This window comes from Heloderma suspectum, chromosome 13 (assembly GCF_057233095.1).
Source record: "Heloderma suspectum isolate Gila_16-S chromosome 13, 16-S_ref, whole genome shotgun sequence".
In the NCBI taxonomy this organism is placed as follows: Eukaryota; Metazoa; Chordata; class Lepidosauria; order Squamata; family Helodermatidae; genus Heloderma; species Heloderma suspectum.
Window position 1 is genome coordinate 19567287 of NC_139470.1, and position 21326 is coordinate 19588612.

A 21326-nucleotide genomic window follows, 5' to 3' on the forward strand; every position below is an offset into this window, starting at 1 on the left:
ATAACTGAGTGATGCCTGTCCCTGCCTCTCTTTAATTCCTCAGAGCTGCAGAATGGACCATCATGCAAATTCGTCTTACAGTCATTGGCTGTGCCAGAATATTTACACTGCATTTGTGTTCTGGAATGTGTCACCAGTGAATATCCTTTACATTGCATATTCTCTGCTGAGACCAGCTACAAAATAAATGAGTACATGATAAATTTGCACAAGGAGTGGGAGAGGTCCCTTGCTTTGGCAGGGATGAATATTCGGAAATGCTAACATTCCCAGCTGCCTTATACTGAGTCAGACCATTTCCCCACCTAGTTCAGTATTCTGTGGCTCTCTGGGGTTGCAAACAGGACTCCTTCCCCGCTCAACAGGGAGATGTAGGAATTCAACCTTGGACCGTCTGCATGCAATGCGTGTGCTCCACCCCTGAACTATGCCCCCCTCCCACCTCAGACAGAAGCCTACCCTCTTCATAATCCACCTACTGCAGTAAATATTGAAGAGGAACATAATCAAAGGTTGGGTTATTTTTTTTTCCAGGTACACCAAGAATACTTAAAAAATAATAATAGTTCTGGAATGTGTCACCCCGGTGAAGATTCCTAATGTGTGGGATAGAAACCCAGGGAGATATTTAAAAATCACATTGGCTATACATTATATATTCAAATAGTAGAAATGATAATCCTATACCACTTTTCAAAACAAAGGAAGCTTTTACTCCTCCTCATCAGGCTGCATGGTCCAAAGTGATCATGACTGAGGTTCCTCTGGTCCTGAGCCTATTGTACTGGCATTAGGTTGGATCCAGATTAATGCTACATCAACTGCTCTGACGGAAGTGGACTCCCCTGCCTTCCAATGGCATCCCCTCATCTATTCCCCTAAAGAATGATACAACAACAGTCAGGAAACACTGCTGAATGGGTTGAGCTGTGCTGGTGGGGGGAGGCTCCCCAAAAGTTGAGCAGAGAGAACTTCCATGAGCAGAGCCCTTCCTTTCATGGGCTGTCGCTTCTTCTTGTGGAAGGCAGATCCTGAATCCAAACTACTGACCTGGTGCACAACATTGGTGGTGGACACAGTGGCTTGCCATTGTGAATATTCAAGCTGTGGCGAGTGGTTGCCATGCCCTATTGCGATGCACAAACCTGGGCAGGGTGGGTACTTGCCATGGGTAACAACCGAAGCCGCCGCCATTTGCGTACACTGCGCCCAGCTGCCCCCAGCCAGGAGAACAGCCGCCGCCATGCTGCCCCCACCCCCCCGCCCCCGCTGCCGCACCTTCCGCCACTGCGCCCACCTCCACTACTGCCCCTGCCGTCACCGCCACTGCCGCCGCATGCCTTCCGCAGCCCCCATCACCGCCACCCCTTCTGCCACCACCACTGCCACTGCTGCCCCTTCTGCCGCCACCGCCGCCGCCACACCTGCCACCACCGCCACCGCAGCCCCCGCCCCTGCCGCCCCTTCCGCCACCGCCTCCCCTTCCATCACTGCCACCGCTCCTTCCGCCTCCACTACTGCGCCGCCACACCACCGTCAAAGCACTGCCGCCGAAGCACTGCCGCCGAACCAAGATCTCTCAGGCAAGTCTTCAGCTTTTTATTCTACAAAGAACTAGGGATGTCAGAGAATTCCGCCACAGATCTCAGTGAGGCCAAATGCCAGTGCATTCGGCCCCCCGAACTCCGTGGCGGAACAGCCTGCCAGCCCCCCACTCCCCGCGGATCCCCCCCGGGACGAGACCTACCTGGGGCGGATGTTCCAGACAGTGGCGGCTCCAGCAGCAGCTTCGGTGGTGGCAGCCATTTGCAGTCTTCCCCCCCCCATTCGTGATAGGCTATGTAAAAACTTACGTAGCCTATCACGTCTGGGTTAAAAAAAAAATGCGTACGAAAATGGTGGCGGCTACGGCCACCGCCATTTGTGTTCCCTATTTTTGGTTGTCTTAGTCTACGTAAATATTTACGTAGACTAAGACGGCGAAACTAAGGGGGAATGCAAATAGCGTAGCAGATGCTATTTGCGTTCCCCCTTAGTTTCTCCGTCTTAGTCTACGTAAATATTTACGTAGACTAAGATAACCAAAAATAGGGAACGCAAATGGCAGCAGCACGTTTGACAACCAAAAATAGGGAATGCAAATGGCACGTTTACCCAGACGTGATAGGCTACGTAAGTCTTTACGTAACCTATCATGGCTGAATACAGGGATGCAAACAGCGGCGGCTACGGCTGCCACCATTTGCGTCCCTGCTAGCCAGCGGCTGGATATCCGGCTGCTGGCAGAGCTGGCCGGCGGCTCCACGGAATCCCCACGGAGCAGAGCCAGCCAGTCAAGATTCCGGGGGGAGGGACGGAGCACCTCCCCCCCCAGCGGAACCCGGCGGAGCCAGGTAAGGGGGGTTTCGTACATCCCTACAAAGAACATGCTCTGGTGACCTAGTATTCCGTGATTTGAACAGGTCCACGCACAGATGAAATCAAGCTCTTTAAGAACTCTCAGTTCACTGCTCTAGGGAGGAAGAGTGAAGGTTTTTGTCTCAGTTCCCCATCAGAATGTAACACTGTGGGACATGCTGCTGCTGCTCTCCCAGGCAGAACAGTAATAATCAGCCTCGTCTTCAGCCTGGATGTTTGCGATAGTTAGATAGCCAGTGCTCCCAGAGCTGGAACCGGTGAACCGATCTGGGATCCCATCTCCCCGGGTGCTGCTACCATACCACACAAAGCGCGGAGCCTGCCCAGGCTTCTGCTGGTACCAGTGAAAGCTGCCCCAGCTACTGCCACCACTTCTAGCACAAGAGAGTTTCGCTGTTTGTCCTGGGGACACAGATTCGGACGCAGGCTGAACCAAAGTCGGTTGTGAATTGACTGCTTTACAAACAAAGAAGAAATACAACAACAACAACAAAAATCAATGACACTTGATAGTCTGTGCTCTCTAATATCACAAAATATTATCTTGTTATGATAAATATACATTACAGGTGATCCTGTCATTGGGCCCTTAGGCCATTATTAAGCCACCTCTTTCCATCCTTACCTGCACAGTAATTGAGAAGTGCAAGGAAAAATAGTGCCCAGGCCATGGTGAACTCTCAAAAGGTGTTTGGCTTTCTGAAGCAGACAGACCACTGGATGGGCCCCTGTGCCTCCTTTCTTAAAGCCCCTGATAACTGAAGAACAGCCCCTTCATGCAAATGTGACTTCTGGACATTGGATCTACTATATGCCATGTCTCTGCAGAGAAGACGTGACATAACAGCAAAAGACAGATGGAACAGAACAGATTTGCATAAATGGATTATATCTATATTTATAGATATAGATGATACACACACACACACACACACACACACATATATATATATACACATCCCGTGTGTGGGATAAAAATGGGCAGTAGTAGGATAACTCACCACAGTAAAGGCTGCTGAAGAATGGGGAGGATAGATCAGTGGTAATGCTTTGTATGAAGAGGTGTCAATCCATTCCATCCCTGTAAAAAAGGATCAGGTTGCAGTTGATGTGGAAGATGTTTCTTTCTTTGATAGATCAACTGCCAGTCAAAGTAACAATCCATCCTGGCCTAGGTAGTAAAATAGCCTGATATAACACAAGGCAGCTTCTTATGATCCTCAGAAAAAGAGTAGGGAAGCCAAGAGATTTGTTTTGTTTTCGTTTTGAACATGTTATTTGTGACTCTTCACCATGTAAGTTAAATGGCAGGACTGCATCTGTTTTAATCATATGGGCTATCCCTAGCCACTGTCAGTCTCATATTCTCAAGTAACAGAAACAAGAAATGCAAAAGCATCTTGAATCATCACTTCTGGAAACAACCAAAGTCGTTACTCCTCCTTCTCAGATTTAGTAGGGATGGCAGAGAATTTCTCCCCGAATCTTCGGGGGGCCGAGTGCCAACGCATTCGGCCCCCTGAAATCGGCAGTGAAATTCTCCGCCCCCCCACCCCCCCGGGATGGGACTTACCTTTGGCGAATGTCCCTCCTGGCGGCAGGTCCCAGTGGCGGTTCGTCGGGTTTTCGTCGGGGGCGGGGGCGGCAGCCGGTCTTCTGACCGGCTGCCACCGCCACCATTACAAGTAAAGTTAAAAAAAAAAAAAATGTGATAGGCTACATAACAATTAACATAGCCTGTCACGGCTAGATTTCCAAAGTCAGCCGTGATAGGCTACATAAATCGTTACGTAGCCTATCACGGGTGACTTTGGGGAAAAAAAAAAAGCGTGTACGCAAATAGCATTGCCCTTATTTTCGCCGTAGTCTATGTAAATCTTTACGTAGACTAGACGTGCCAAACTAAGGAACACAAATGGCGGCACCCCATGGGCGCCGCCATTTGCATACGTGCTTTTTTTTTTTTTCAAAGTCAGCTGTGATAGGCTACGTAAAGATTTATGTAGCCTATCACGGCTGACTACAGGGACGCAAACGGCAGCGGCTACAGCCGCCGCCATTTGCGTCCCGGCAGGAGAGGAGGTTTCACGGCCAGAGGGACGGGGCGCCTCCCCCCCCGGCCAGAATTTTGGCCGGAGGGACGGGGCACCTCCCCCCCTGGCCAGAATTTCGGGGGGAGAGACAGAGCGCCTCCCCCCCACCGCGAAGCAAGCTGCGGGATCAGGTAAGAGACTTACGTCCATCCCTAGTTGTGATGGAGGCATGGAGGATATGTGGCCCAGAAAGTCCAAATTTCCTTCCCCCCGCCCAAGAGCTGGAGCAGGCAGTGAATGTACTTGAGGTGTGATGCACCAAAGCCAAGCAGAGGGAACATGTGACGCATGGCTGGAAAGGGGTGGCTATCACCTTTCTATACAGAGTCAAGCATGTGTCTCAGCCCAGGAGTGTGCATGGAAGAAGCAGGGCTTGTCCCACCAAAAAAACAAAAACAAAACAAACAAAACCCCCAGCAAAGAACAGACAAAGAAACTATTAAACCCTACAAATATTCCTCTTTCTTCCTCCATCTTTAAAGAGCCATGGTGAAATTCATGACACTAGCTTGGCTCTGTGTAATAATGGACGGCTAGGCTGAATTGGCTTCAATCGTTCTTGAAACATGGGGTGGATTTTTTTCATCCTCACTTATGGACATGGCCCTCAACAACGTTTTAGTGGCAGAACAGACAAAAGCTTCCTTGCTGGATAAGTCTGTCTCATGCACAAACTCTGCCTCCATTCATGACCAATTCAATAGTTTCTAGACCCTCGCTGGATGGAAGAAAAAACAAAACAAAAAACTGCCCATGCCACAGTGAACTCTCAAAAGGAGTTTGGCTTTCTGAAGGAAACAAACAATTGGACGAGACCTTCTCTCTCCTTTCCGAAAACACCATAACTGAAGAACGGTCCCTTTATGCAAGTCTGTCCTTTGTTCATGGGCTGTACTGCATGTCATGTGTCCACTGGGAATATATGGCATAATAGCAAAATCAAATATAATGGAAGAGATTTGAATAAGGGAGATTAAAAAAAGAAGATTGGAATGGCCCTTGTGTGGAATGAAAACAGGGAGTGGTAGGCTAACTCAACACAATAAAGGCTGATGATGAACAAGGAGCAGAGTTCAGAGGTAAACACTTGTTTTGCATACAGAAGGTTCAATCCCCTGTGTCTCCCCTTAAAGGAATCAGGTTGCAGTGGTGATGGGGGGTGGGGAACAAAACATCTCTCTGCCAGAGAGAGCCACTACTAAAAAATAAACTTTCCTGGCCCAGATAGAAAAGCTCTGTAACCTAATATAAGGCAGCCTCTTATGATCCAAAAAAGGAAGGAAGGAAGGAAGGAAGGAAGGAAGGAAGGAAGGAAGGAAAGAAGGAAATAAAAAAGTATTGTTATTTTTTTTTTACAAGACATCCGTTTATCTTGAATGTGTTACTTGCAAATATTCCTATGTAGGGATGTATGAAACGTACTTACCTTTCTGTGGATTATGTTGATGGGGGTGGGCATTCCGTCCCTCCCCCCGGAATCCTCGATGGGGGGGAGGCGATGCGTTCCTCCCCCCTGGAACCCTCCACAGCTAGCTGTGCTCCGCGGCAGCTCCGCGGAGCAGCCGGCCAGGCCCAGCCTAGCCCAGAGCCGTCCCTGTATTTTGGCGTGAGAGGCTACATAAATATTTACATAGTCTATCACAGCAAAAAAAAAACAGCGAAGGCAAATGGCAGTGGCTACGGCAGCCGCCATTTGCGTTCCCTTTTTGGGAGGGCCATGATAGGCTACGTAAATATTTACGTAGCCTATCACGCCAAAATACAGGGATGCAAATGGTGGCCACTACGCCATTTGCGCCCCTCTCTTTTGCTGTAATAGGCTACGTAAATACTTACGCAGCCTATCACGGCTTCTGCAGGGATGCAAATGGCATCCCTGTGTTAGCCGTGATAGGCTACGTAAGTATTTACGTAGCCTATCACGGCTATAATGAAGAAGCGAATGGTGGCCGCGGCCAGCATTCGCAAAGCACGGCGAATGGCAGCAGGTAGGTGTCCCATTTCGCGCATCTTTCACGAGGCGGGGGGGCAGGGCGCTTCATTCCGCAATGGATTTCGGGGGTGTCTGGGGGTGTTTCGGGGTGTTTCGGGGGCGCATTTCTGGCACTGGGGGTGCCAGTGTACTGGCATTCGGCCTCACCGAGATCCGTGGCGGAATTCCCTGACATCCCTATATCATTCTGAAAGATGAGGAACCAGTTAGAAAAAGCGGTGGTAGCTCGAATTCAGGAGCACCGACAGTCAGGAGCACTGACACAGAGGTTCACAACCAGACTTTTAAGAGCAAAGCACTGAAAGCCTTGGGCCCTGGACAGATGAATCTATTTATTTTGTGTTCCATTCATTTTTTTCTTCTTCTAAAGCTCAAATTCTGTTTTCCGCAGATATGGAGAACTTTGTGAATGTTGGTAATTTTTCTTACAATTCAGCTGAAACAAAATTCCCAACCATCCCTAGCACTAACCAAGTGGTTTGGAATTATTGAGTCTTACCCTACCACTAGGGATGGCCGTTGCGGGGAAATCCTGTTTGCTTCTGGCTCAGCAGATCCCTGTGGCTCCCCCGACTCAGCATGCATTTGTGAGACAAGCAGCAGGAGAGTTCCCAAAACTCAGGAACGTTGCCACTTTTGTTTTTACATGTGCGAGCCATTTGCACAAAATTGTTGGTATAAATATTTACCTAAATCATGATTTGCGCAAATGTGTGTTCATAAATAGCACAATTTGCACAACATTGCAGGTGTAAATGGTCTCCCTGATTCCCATTTAGGTTTGTGAATGCTGCCCGCTCTCCGTGAACAGGGAACTGACGCAAATTGAACAGTGACCAAATGGGAGATTTGTGCACATCTCCCCAAATTTGTGCAAATTTCCTAATTTGAACAAAATTCCTCGCTATATTCAGTGGGGCTGATTCAGTCAGCTGAGGAAATTTATACAAATTGAACTGGGAATCAGTAACAAGATGAACTCTGGCATGAGTTCGGCAATTTACAAATATGTTCGGGAGACACATGCTCATGCTCAGAACTTGTTTTGAAAGCAAAAATGAAATTCTCATATGTCCATTTTTAGGATTTTGAATGTACTTGAAATACACCAGCCTTCCCCAAGCTGTTGCCCTCCAGCTGGCTGGACATGATGGGAGTCGTAGTCCAACACATCGGGGTGGATCAGCTTCGGGAAGTCTGCACAAGACACTCAGTACGAGACTTCAGTGTCTGCTTTTCTCAGTGAACTATCTAGAACTCTTTGGTCTACAAGCAACTGTATCATGTTGTAGTCTAGGTTGTTTGGATCAATCTTTTCCTGACTGATGGCTTTGATGACATGTTCGGTCTGGGTGCCCTTCCTTTCACTTCCAATGCTATGATACAAACATAGATCAGGCATAGATCTAAGTAGGCCACCTTAGAGAGGAAGATGCTAGGGAAAGGGGAAGGCAAAAGGAAGAGGGGCCGACCAAGGGCAAGATGGATGGATGATATTCTGGAGGTGACGGACTCGACCTTGGGGGAGCTGGGGGTGGCGACGGCCGACAGGAAGCTCTGGCGTGGGCTGGTCCATGAAGTCACGAAGAGTCGGAAGCGACTGAGCGAATAAACAACAACATAGAGGAAGAGTGAAAGTTTTTGTCGCACTTCCTCATCAGATTATACCACTGTCATACACGCTGCTGCTGGTAGACCACATGTTATAGTAATAATCACCTTCATCTTCAGCCTGGATGCTGCTGATGGCTAAATACCCAATGTTTCCAGAGACAGAAGCAGTGAACCGGTCTGGGATCCCTTCTCCCCTGCTGCCGCCAGCATAGTGCACATAGCGAGGACCCTGACCAGGTCTCTGTTGCTGCCAGATAATGGTGTTCTGGTTGCTACTGACAGTGCAGGAGAGTGTAACTGTTTCTCCCAGGGATGCAGAGGCAGAGGGAGGCTGAGTCAACGTTGGCTGTGAGTGGATGCCTGCAGAGCAAGAAATAAACATAACTATAATTGATTTTCTAGGCTCAAAGAAAAACTGTGGTTCTGTGAGACATACAGAATAAAATTAACCTGGCTTTTTGGCTCATTCACATAAATAAAGGTTGATCTGTACACCCTTACCTGAACAGTAACTGAGAAGGGCTAGGAAAAGCAGAGACCAGGCCATGGTGAGCTCTCTAAAGGAGGTTTGGATAACTGAGATAACTGAGTGGCACCTTTCTCTGCCTTTCTTTAATTCCTCCGAGCTGCAGAATGGGCCGTCATTCAAATTTGTCTTACACTCATTGGCTGTGCCAGAATGTTTGATTCCATATTCTCTGAAAATACATAGCGCAAAATAAAGAAGTGCATTATATATTTGCATAAGGGAGTGGAAGTACTGGAAATGGTTCTGGCTTTGGTGGGGATGAATTTCTAGAAATGGTAACATTGTCAGACCATTGTCCTATCTAGTTCAGCAATGTGTACACTTTCTTCAGGGCTTTGGACAGGACTCCTTTCCCCAGCCTCACATGCAAGGATTCAGCCTCTGACATTCTGCATTCAATGCAGAATGTCCTTTACCACTGAGCTGTGCCCCCCTCTAACTTAAAGAGATGCCTCCCCACTTCATAACCCATCTACCACCATAATGGGGAACAGAATCTAGGGAGTTTCAACATGTACACCAAGAACGAATTTTGTGTTCTGGAAGATGCCACTAGTGAATATTCGTAATGCATGAGATAGATAATAGGAGAGACATTTAAAAATCACATTGGCTATATGTTATATATTAGTGCTGTGCTGAAAATTTCTCCCACATGGTTTTCAACCATTCTCATTCAATTTCATAGAATTGCTTTCAAAAAGAAATTCAACAGTGAAGACATTTTGGAGAAATTATCCTGGGTTGGGTTTGGGTTTCTTGGCTTACCATACTTAGGAGGTGGCTGAGGAGGGAGCACAATTGTCCTGTCTTTCATTGCACCATCATCTCTCTGGCCGCCTGCAGACTCCTCAGCTTCCTACATTCCAATTAAAGCCCACTTTAAGGCCCCATGAGGTAATTCCTCCCATGGGGCTTTTTCAGATCAGGACATGCAGGCAGCCGGGGAGGCTGGTTGTGATTTGGTAAGCTCAAAAACACCTCAAAAACAGATTATAAAACATCCTGAATGAGACAGAACAATGGGATCCTCTTTTATGGGGGGGGGGACTTTCAGGAAATTGGAGGACAGATTTTGGCAGAGCACTAACTTCACCTCATCCTTGGAGCACAACACAACACTGCCCCCACCTGCATTTTGGTGGAGGCAAACTGGGGGCCAGCCTGCCAAGGCAGCTGATGCTGTTGCAGCACAAAGATCCCCAAAACCCTCACCAAAAAACTAAAGACGTTAGGCTACAAGCCTTGCCAATGGGGATCCCTGTCTGGGAGAAACTGTTGAGAATTTCTTGGGAGAATTTCTCCTCCCCCTGGAGAAATGCAGTGAAATGGTTGCCCAAATTTCTCTGCCCACAAGTAAGGTAGGGGTGCATGAAAGCCACTTACCTGGTCTCGCAGCTTGCTTCGCGGTGGGGGGGAGGCGCGTCGCTGCTCCCCCTGAAGTTCAGGCCGGGGGGGGAGGCTTCCCTCCTCGCCCAGCCGAAATTCAGGCTGGGGGGGAGGCTTCCTGCCTCGCCCGGCCAAAATTCAGGCCGGGGAGGAGGCGCCTCGCCTCGCCCGGCCGTGAAATAAAAAGTAAAAAAAAAAAATGCCCCCGTGATAGGCTACGTGACGATTAACGTAGCCTATCACGGCTAGATCTGCAAAGTCAGCCATGATAGGCTACGTTAATCGTCACGTAGCCTATCACGGGTGACTGAAAAAAAAAAAGCGCGTACGCAAATGTAAATCTTTACGTAGACTACGGTGAAAATAAGGGCAACGCAAATAGCGTTGCCCTTATTTTTGGCGTAGTCTATGTAAATCTTTACATAGACTACAGCGACCAAATAAGGAACGCGAATGGCGGCTCCCTATGGGGGCCGCCATTAGCCGTACGCGCTTTTTTTTTTTTAAGCCAGAGAATCGATCTGGGATCCCACTGACTCTGGAAGTGTCACTGTGCAGCACAAGCTGAGGTTTCTGCCCCACTTTCTGCTGATACCAGGAAACTGCAGAATTCTCATGCCCATTGCTCAGATGGCAAGAAAGTTTCACTGTGCTTCCAAGGGGCACAGACTGGGAGGGAGTCAGCCGGTGAGCTTTGCTCAGCTGGTGAGCTGACACCAGGAAAGGAAAAAGACCAAATAAATGTAGTGTATATATATATATATATATATATATATATATATATAATCATTATCAACACCTATATACTGCCCTCTTTGCTAAAAAGGCATCAAGGCAGCGAACAACAATTTAAAACAATAAAGCCTTAACACAGACACATATACACATGCACAAACATTAGAAACCGTAAAACACTAAAACTTCACATTTTAAAAGGCTAACGCAGATTGATGCATTATTACACTCTTTCTAAAACGTAAAGCAGGGGGAATCATAGATCTTGAGAAAGCACGTTCCACAAGTTGGGAGCTGCACAGGAGAAAGCCCTTTCACCTGTGCCTGACAAATGGGCCTCTTTGTTAATGGTGCCCTCAAAAGGGTGTCTCCTGCAGATCTTAGTACCTGGACAGGTTCATAGTGAGACATGTGCTCCCCTAGATAGCCACGTCCTAAGCCGTTTCGGGCTTTAAAGTTTAAGACCAACACCTTGAGTTGAGCCAGGAAAGCAGCTGGCAATCAATGCAGGATGGCAATCTTTCAGGATGGGTATGATATGGTCCCAAGACCATGCAACAATTAGCAGCCTAGCTGCTATATAGTATATTGTGCACCAATTCTAGCTTCTGGATGCTCTTTGAGGGTAGCCCACATGAAGCACGTTGCAATGGTTTAAATGTGATGTAGCCAAGGCGTGGGTCCCTGTTGCCAAGTCAGAATGACTCAGGGAGGGCCAGAGCTGGCACACCAAGTGTGATCATGCAAACTCATTCCTTTTCCTTGCCACTGCTGCCACCTGATGATCCGGGGCAACTATAGGATCAAGGAGCACTCCCAAGCTATGGTCCTGATCCTTCTTGAGGTGCACAACCCCTTCCAGAACAGATTGAATCCCAACCCCACATCAGGTTTTCTACTGACCTACAACACCTCCCTCTTGTCTGGCTTTAACCTCATCTTGATCACCTTTGCCCAAAGCATCCTCTAAGTCAAAGTCATATTCAAGCTGAAAATCCTGAGCTAAGCAGTAAGTGAGAAGAAGAATGACCCAAATCATGATGGGACAAATCAAGTGTGCTTTGCTTCCCGGGACAAGGTAGCTCTGTTTAACATCCTCTCCTTCAGTCTTAAGCTGCTCCAGGACTTATGATCCAAACTTGTATGCAAATGCACTGCTTGTTCATTGGCTGATGAAGGTCCTCAAAGAACCTTGTCCATTCATGTTGTTCCAAAAGCACCAATAAGGAGCGGAAACTGAAGGTGAAGCAAGTCTCCTTCATTAGGGATTGCCACATCGGAGAAGTCTCCTCTGCAGTTAATAGTTGCATAGGATGGGAAATCCTGTCATATGCAGATTCCACCTCACGGTGCTACAGCAATAGGACACCTAGCTCCTGTTTGGGATTGTTTCTTCCAGAAAAATTCTAAAAAACACTGAAACTTTTTTTTTCAGAATGTTGTCCCATCGATCCTGGAAGGAACCCACTTCTGCCTCCTTCTTCTCAGTGCAACACATAGCCATTGAGATAGAAGACAGATGTGACTTCTATGAAGGTAGAAATTTAGGGTGCTTTCATGATGCATTGGTGGGCTGGAAGAGGATCATGAAACTGAGCTTGAATCCTAAATAGTTGGAGGCAGTGTAGGTGAGTGGTCACATGTCCAGAAGAGAGGTCAATTTCTCACTCTGGACATGGTTGCACTCCATGTGAGGGAGCTGGGTACGTAGCCTGGGGTTGCTCCTGGATTCGTCATTGTCACTTGTGGCTTAGGAAACTTCAATGGGTAGGAGCAACTTTGACAAATTTCAGCTGGATCAACACTCCTGGACTGGGATATCTTGGCCACGGAGGTCCAGGCAGTGGTAACCTCCGAACTCCATCACTGTAATGTACTCTATGCAGGGTTTTCCCTTGAGATTGGTCCAGAAACTGCAGCTGGCACAGAATGCAGCTACTCATCTACACAGAAGCAGAAAGCCCCATTTTAAATGCAGGATTTTAGCCTGGTGTAGAAATCCCCAATGACCTTACCATTATTTATTTATTTTAGTGTTTCCTTATCTGTATTGTACTATAACAGATTTTGTTTTTGTTCACTGCTCAGATATTTCTCATGGACTGAGCAGTATATAAATTTAACCAAATAAGTTAATGAGTACATGAGATTGTTCCTGGTCCATTTAAAGTCTGGATGGATACAAATGGTATTCTCTGGAACACATAACAGGCCCTTGTGAATGCACCACCCTTCCCCCTCTTGGTACCCTCCCGGTATTTTGGACTACATACATACAGTTTATTGCTTTTTAGCCAATCAGGCCATCCGCACTCAAAACAAATAGAATTCTCACATCATCCAAAAGGGAAACCGAAGTACAAATTATTAATAAAATAACTAACAAGAGCAAGTTAAAAACATTTTAAAATCCTAAAACAATATTTGCCAGAATGTTATTACCATGTTTACAGATTTAGTTTTTTTTATAACAGTCAATGACTTTCGCCTCTCCAGGGCTTGACTGACAAACTTAGCAGTCCTATATGAAGCATAATGATCTGTTCCAGATAATAATAATTGAGTTATGCTTGCACCAGAAGTATCCTCAAGCGCAGCTAGTAGGGGCTCAAGGTATTGCTTCCTCAAGTCGATGTACAATGGGCATTTTGCTAGAGGGTGTACTGTGTCCTCTACCTTGGGGCAACCAGCTGGGCAATCTGCACTCATGCCATGATGGGTCCTATAACGTGCCTTCACCTCCATCAATTGGAGAGAGTTCAGTCTGCACCTAGTCATGAGCCATCTCAATTCATGTGCAGTGATGGAAATCAAATACGGGGGAACCTTCCCTGGAGAGGTCATGATGCTTTTATAGATCTTGTTAGAGTGACTTTCAGCAGCAACAGCCATTGTTGTTTGAATATCAACATCCTGTACCTTTTTGAAATCTCGTCCCTAGCTCTATCATAGCCCCTCGCAAGCAAATATGATTGTGAAAAGCCCAACTCAGAGATAGATGTGGTTATCTTGTCTGCCCATGAGCCCCTTCCCATAGCTTCATATGCTAATAAGACCAAGGGGGAGGCCAGTTGGAACACTATCTTTAACCAGAAGAAAGTGGCAGCTTTTTGGAGAAGCATTCCCACTGAGTGACAAGCTGTTTCTAGTTGGACAATGGCCTTAGAAGTGGATCTGGGAACCCCGAGTACTTTGGATAGAAATTTATGCTGCACTGACTCCAATGAAGCAATGCTAGCATGGGTCCAGGCAGGTTCCCCATATAATATTCGGGGAAGTAATTTGCCCTTGTATAGCTGTATTAAAGGGGCCACCATCTTACCACCTGGTCCAGCAGTAAAACGAAGAATGGCATTACTAGTTTATTATTTATTATTATTAAATTTATTAATCGCCCATCTGGCTGGTCACCCAGCCACTCTGGGCGATGTACAACACACAATAAAAACAGTTTAAAACAATAAAATTCTACAATAAAAACATTTTCTAAAATACCCTAACCCACCCCAAACGCCTGCCTGAACAACAGCGTTTTTAATGCACGACGGAAGCTCATTAAAGAGGGGGCATGACGGAGTTCCCTAGGGAGGGAGTTCCACAGAGTGGGGGCCACCACAGAAAAGGCCCTCTCCCTCATCCCCACCAGTCTAGCTGTCCTGGCTGATGGGACAGAGAGAAGGCCATCCGAGGCTGATCTTGTTAAGCGGCCTGTCTGGTGTTGCTGGAGGTGCTCCTTAAGATAGGCTGGGCCGGAACCATATAGGGTTTTAAAGGTCAACACCAACACTTTGAATTTGGCCCGGAAAACAACTGGTAACCAGTGCAACTCCTTCAGCACTGGAGTGATGTGATCTCGCCGGCGGCTGCCTTTATCAGGCGAGCCGCCGCGTCCTGTACCAGCTGCAGTTTCCGAACCGTCTTCAAGGGTAACCCCACGTAGAGCGCATTACAGTAGTCTAAACGAGAGGAGACCAGGGCATGTACTACCGATAGGAGCAGATGGTCGGGAAGGAAGGGGCACAGCCGCCGTATCAGATGGAGTTGATACAGCGCTGTCCGGCTCACAGCTGACACCTGAGCCTCCATGGACATCTGGGAGTCCAAAATGACCCCCAGGCTGTGGACCTGGTCTTTCAAGGGTAGCCATACCCCATTCAACACCAGGTCAACATCCCCCAGCCTCCTCTTGTCTCCCACCAAAAGTACCTCGGTCTTGTCAGGGTTCAGCTTCAGCCTATTCCTCCCCATCCAGCCACTCACCGTCTCCAGACATTTGGACAGGGATTCTACGGCCAACCTTGGTGAAGATTTAAACGAGAGGTAGAGCTGCGTGTCATCCACATATTGATGACACTGCACCCCAAGCTTCCTGATGATAGCCCCCAGTGGCTTCACATAGATGTTAAATAGCATCGGGGAGAGGATGGAACCCTGTGTCACCCCACAAGTAAGTGGCCACGGGTCCGAAACCTCCTCTCCCAGTGCTACCCTCTGGTACCAGCCAGAGAGGAAGGACTGGAACCACTGCAATACAGTGTCCCCAATGCCCAACCCCTCCAGGCGGTCCAGGAGGATACCGTGGTCAACGGTATCGAAAGCCGCTGAGAGGTCGAGGAGAACAAGGAAGGAGCATTCACCCCTATCCAGAGCCCTCCTCATATCATCTACCAAGACGACCAAGGCCGTTTCTGTCCCATGCCCGGGCCTGAAGCCCAACTGAAATGGGTCTAGATAATCAGTTTCTTCCAAGTGTGCCTTCAACTGCACCGCCACCACCCGCTCAATCACCTTGCCCAAAAATGGCAGATTTGAGACTGTGCAAAAGTTGTTCAAAACTTGAGGATCCAAGGAGGGCTTCTTTAAGAGCGGTCTTATCACTGCCTCCTTGAGGGCTGATGGCATCACTCCCTCCTCAAGGAAGGCGTTCACCACTGCCCTGATCCCCTCACCCAGTCTCTCTCTGCAGCTCATAATGAGCCAAGATGGGCAAGGATCAAGTAAGCAGGTGGTCAGCCGTACCGATGAAAGCACCTTGTCCACTTCATCAGGAGGAAGAAGCTGGAATCGATCCCACAAAACCGGTTTGCCACAGGCCGCCTCTTGCTCACTAACTGTATCCACAGCGTGCAGAGTAACACACCTAATCTGATCAATTTTATCTGCAAAGTGCCTTGCCAAGGCCTCACAGGAGGCCTTAGAATGCTCCAGTGGTTCCGGAGCCACAGGACCGACCAGGCTCCGGACCACTTGGAACAGCCTCCTGGGACAGCACTCTGCAGACGCGATGGAGGCAGCATAATATTCCTTTTTTGCTGCCTTCACCACCACGTGATAGGCTGAAGATACAGCTCTAGCCCATGTCTGATCGTCTTTGGAGCGAGACTTCCGCCACCGGCGCTCTAGCCATCTCACCTCCTGTTTCAGAGCTCGTAACCGCGGATTGAACCATGGTGCAGTCCGAGCCCTGTTCAGGGGGAGAGGGCGTTTCGGAGCCACCTGACCTAATTCCCCAGTGATTGCGGCATTCCAGCCACCCACCAGGGTCTCGACCGAGTGGCCGTTGGCATGCCCCAGGGAATCCCCAAGCGCGTTCAGGAATCCATTTGGATCCATAAGACACCTGGGGCGGACCATTTTAATGGGTCCTCCACCCCTGCGGAGGGGTTGTGGAACCGAGAAGTCCAACGGCACCAGATAGTGATCTGACCATGACAAGGGGGTGGTGGATATACCCCCGACTTCCAGATCACTCCCCGCTTCTCCAGAAACAAACACAAGGTCTAGTGCATGACCGGCTACATGGGTGGGCCCAGTTAGAATATGGTGCAGCTCCCAGGAGGCCATGGTCTCCATGAAGTCCCGAGGTGCTCCTGTAAGGATGGCCTCCGAATGTACGTTGAAGTCCCCCAACACCAGTAAGTTAGGGGACTGAACACGCACATCAGAGACCACCTCAAGCACCTCGGCCAGGGAGTCAGTTGTGCAGCGGGGTGGACGGTACACGAGCAGAATCCCCAGACTGCCCTTCGGGCCCAACCTCCAGTATATGCACTCAGCAACCTTGGTCTCCCGGAGAGGGGGTCTGGTGAAGACCAAGGACTCTCGGTAGATAACAGCCACTCCCCCTCCCTGATCCCCAGCCCTCGGCTGCTGTGCATACGAAAATCCAGCTGGACACATGGCTGCAAGGGTTGGAGCAGCAGCCTCGGCCAGCCAGGTCTCCGTAATACATGCCAGGTCTGCACCCTCATCCAGGATCATGTCATGGATGAGGGAGGTTTTCTGGGTAACAGACCTGGCATTGCAGAGCAGCAAACGAAGGCCAGAAGATGGGGTCACGCCTCCCCCAGCCATCCTTTGGCTCTGGACAGGCCCGGAGCAGGGGACAGATACTACACATCTCTCCCTTGTTCCCCTTACCTGGCATGGCCTGCCCCTAGCGCTCCGCCAGCACCTGCCGCCCAGCCTCGGTATCTTCTGGCCCCCAACACTCTCCCCACTGCCTCCATCAGGTGGACACATGCCACCTCGCTCCCGCCTATCAGGCAGGCTACCCACCCCTAAAACCACAACAAAATCCCCCAAGAAAAAGAAAACACACACACACACACACAAAACAATTAAAAATCCCCTTAAAAATAATGCCAGGCTGGAGTCCACAGGGAAGGCCAGGTGGTGGTGGTGGCGGCGGCCGCAGCAGGCCCGGCAGCAGCAGGCGCACCTCTTCCCCAGTGATGGTGGTGGCCTCTCCTGCAGGCCCTGGCTCTCCCAGGCCACCTCAGCCAGCCAGCTTATGTAGCCCCTCCAGGGAGGGCAGGTGGAGCAGCACAGCTGGCTCAGTACCTGGGGGCCTGATCCTACAAGGACTGGCGGTCTGCCAGGCAGAAGTCTCCAGGGAAGGCCTGGTGGTGGCAGTGGCAGCGGCGGCAGTGGTGGCGGCGGCGGCGGCAGTGGCGGCGGCGGCAGCAGCAGCAGCAGCAGCAGGCCCGCCTCTTCCCCAGTGGTGGTGGTGGCCTCTCCTGCAGGCCCTGGCTCTCCCAGGCCACCTCAGCCAGCCAGCTTATGTAGCCCCTCCAGGGAGGGCAGGTGGAGCAGCACAGCTGGCTCGGTACCTGGGGGCCTGGTCCTGCAGCGACTGGCGGTCTGACAGGCAGAAGTCTCCAGGGAAGGCCTGGTGGTGGTGGCAGCGGCGGCAGCGGCGGCAGCAGCAGCAGGCCCAGCAGCAGCAGGCCCGCCTCTTCCCCGTTGGTGGTGGTGGCCTCTCCTGCAGGCCCTGGCTGTCCTAGTTGCATTAGTTGTCAGGGCTATTGCTTTCAAGTGCTCAGACCAAGATCCTGACCTTTGAAATGTCACTCCTAGGTATTTATATTTGTTAACCTGATCAAGCAGGTGGTTATCCAGCCGCCATCGCTATATTTATTTATTTATTTATTTATTTCTATACCACCCAATAGCCGAAGCTCTCTGGGCGGTTCACAAAAATTAAAACCAAACAACACACAATAAAACAATTTAAAATATATAGAACATTAAAACCACAATATAACAATACAACCACAATAAAACCTAGCAGCAGTGCAGGAGTTTAAAATACAGATTTAAAACAACAAAGATAAAAATTTAGAAAGCTGAAATGCCTGGGAAAATAAAAAGGTCTTCACCTGGCGCCGAAAGGAGTACAATGTAGGCGCCAGGCGAACCTCACTAGGGAGCTCATTCCAGAGCCGGGGTGCCACAGCAGAAAAAGCCCTCCTCCTAGTAGCCACCCGCCTCACTTCCTTTGGCAGGGGTTCACGGAGAAGGGCCGCTGATGATGATCTTAAGGTCCGTGCAGGCACATATGGGAGGAGGCGATCCTTCAGGTAACCTGGCCCCAAGCCGTTAAGGGCTTTGAATGTTAACACCAGCACTTTGAATCGGGCCCGGAAATGGACTGGCAGCCAGTGCAGCTGGAAAAGTACTGGCGTAATATGAGCTCGCAGGCCAGTCCCTGTTAACAATCTTGCTGCCCTATTTTGGACCAGCTGAAGTTTCCGGACCGTTTTCAAAGGCAGCCCCACGTATAACGCATTGCAGTAATCCAGACGAGAAGTTATCAGAGCATGGATAACTGTAGCTAGGCTACCTCTGTCCAGATAAGGGTGTAGTTGGTATACCAGCCTAAGCTGATAAAAAGTGCTCCGTGCCACTGAGTTCACCTGTGCCTCAAGTGACAGTTCTGGATCCAAGAGCACCCCCAAACTACGAACCTGATCCTTTAGGGGGAGTGCAATCCCCTCCAGAACAGGTTGAATATCACCTAGCCGGGCAGACGAACCACCCACTAACAGTACCTCCGTCTTGTCTGGATTGAGTTTCAGTTTATTGGCCCTCATCCAGTCCATTACCATGCCCAGGCACTGATTCAGAACAGCCACTGCCTCACCTGGTTTTGATGAGAAAGAGAGGTAGAGCTGGGTGTCATCCGCATATTGATGGCACCTCAGCCCACACCTCCGGATAACCTCCCCCAGCGGTTTCATGTAGATGTTAAACAGCATGGGGGATAAAATAGAGCCCTGTGGAACCCCATGGCACAATTGCCATGGCACAGAGCAATAATCCCCCAGCACCACCTTCTGCAATCGGCCATCCAAGTAGGAGCGGAACCACTGTAGTGCAGTGCCTCCAACTCCCAACCCAGACAACCTATCCAGAAGGATACCATGGTCGATGGTATCGAAAGCCGCTGAGAGGTCCAGGAGAATCAACAGGGTCGCAATCCCGCATCCCTCTCCCGGCAGAGGTCATCCCACAGGGTGACCAAGGCAGTTTCCGTTCCAAAACCAGGCCTGAAGCCAGATTGAAATGGATCTAGATAATCCGTTTCATTCAAGAGTGCCTGGAGCTGTCCTACAACCACCCGCTCAAGCACCTTGCCCAGGAAGGGGACGTTGGCCACTGGCCTATAATTGTTAACATCCTCTGGGTCCAGGTTAGGCTTTTTCAGGAGTGGTCTAATTACTGCCTCTTTTAAAGTGGCAGGCACCACTCCCTCTCTCAAGGAGGAATTTACAACCTCCTGGACCCAGCCAGACAACCCCTCCTTGTTTGATTTAATAAGCCATGAAGGGCAAGGGTCAAGCACACAAGTGGTCGATCGGACTTGGCCAAGCACCTTGTCCGCATCCTCAGGCCTCAGTAACTGAAACTCATCCAATAAAACTGGACCAGACGGTGCTCTGAACGCCTCTACCAATGGAACTGCATTAATGGTGGTGTCCAATTCATGACGAATCTGAGCGACTTTTTCCTCAAAGTGCCGCGCAAACTTGTCACAGCGTGCTACCGAGGGTTCCACCATCTCTCTCCCTGGCCCAGAATGTAACAGGCCGCGAACCACTCGGAAAAGCTCTGCTGGACGACACTGAGAAGATGCAATGCTGGTGGAAAAGAACTGCCTCTTTGCCACCCTCACCGCCTCAGAGTAGGCTCGATAGTGGGCTCTTACCTGTGTTCGGTCAGACTCAGCACGAGTTTTCCTCCACCTGCGTTCTAGCCGTCTCCCCTCTTGCTTCATTGCCCTCAGCTCAGGTGTATACCAAGGAGCTGGCCGGGCTCTGCTCAGAGGGAGAGGGCGCTTGGGCGCGATCGTGTCAACCGCCCGAGTCATCTCTGCATTCCACAGAGCGACCTGGGCTTCGACAGGAGCACCAGCCATACCAGCAGGAAAATCCCCCAGAGCCCTCTGGAATCCATCGGAATCCATTAATCTCTGGGGGCGGACCATTTTAATAGGTCCCCCACCCTTGCAGAGGGGAAAGGCCGCCAGGAGTCTAAACCTCAGCAGGAAGTGATCTGACCATGACAAAGGGACAGATGTTAAGTCCCCCACTTTCAGATCACCATCCTCCTGCCCAGTCGAGAAAACCAGATCAAGCGTGTGTCCTTTTATATGCGTTGGGCCGATGACATGTTGGGACAGCCCCATGGTTGTCATGGCGGCCATGAAGTCCTGAGCCGCCCCGGATACAGCGGCCTCGGCATGGAAGTTGAGATCCCCCAGGACCATCATCCTGGGGGTCCTCAACACCAAGTCCGAGACCACCTCCGTCAGCTCAGGCAGGGAGCCTGATGGGCAGCGGGGTGGGCGGTACACCAACAGAATCCCTAATCTGTCCCAGGTACCCAACACAAGGTACAAACACTCAAGATCTGCACTCGAATGAGCAGGAAGCCTGGAGAGGGAGATTGAATTCCTATAGACCACGGCAACCCCCCCTCCCCGGCCCTCAAGTCGGTGTTGGTGCTGCACCAAGTACCCAGGAGGGCACAGCTGGGAGAGAGTGACCCCTCCCAGTTCCCCCACTCAGGTCTCAGTAGTACATGCTAGGTCAGCCCCCTCATCCACAATCAAATCATGGATGAGGGAGATTTTATTTTGGGCCGACCTGGCATTCAGCAGCAGCACCACCAGGCCCGAGGGCAGACTGGTAAGGCTGCCAGGAACCATCAGGTTGGGGGAAGAACCAGAAGAGGGGACAGCTCTAAGGTGTCTAGCCCCTCTTCTCTTCAG

At 49.8% G+C, this 21326-nt stretch overlaps 2 gene segments (V, D, J or C); both read right to left on the reverse strand.

Moving 5' to 3' along the window:
• Window positions 1–21326, reverse strand: part of LOC146336148 (immunoglobulin lambda-1 light chain-like) — an 813229-nt gene that overhangs the window by 597243 nt on the left and 194660 nt on the right.
• Window positions 6822–8810, reverse strand: LOC146336152 (immunoglobulin lambda variable 4-69-like). The segment is given in 2 exon segments: window positions 6822–8478; window positions 8620–8810. Coding segments are annotated over 2 exon segments (363 nt in total).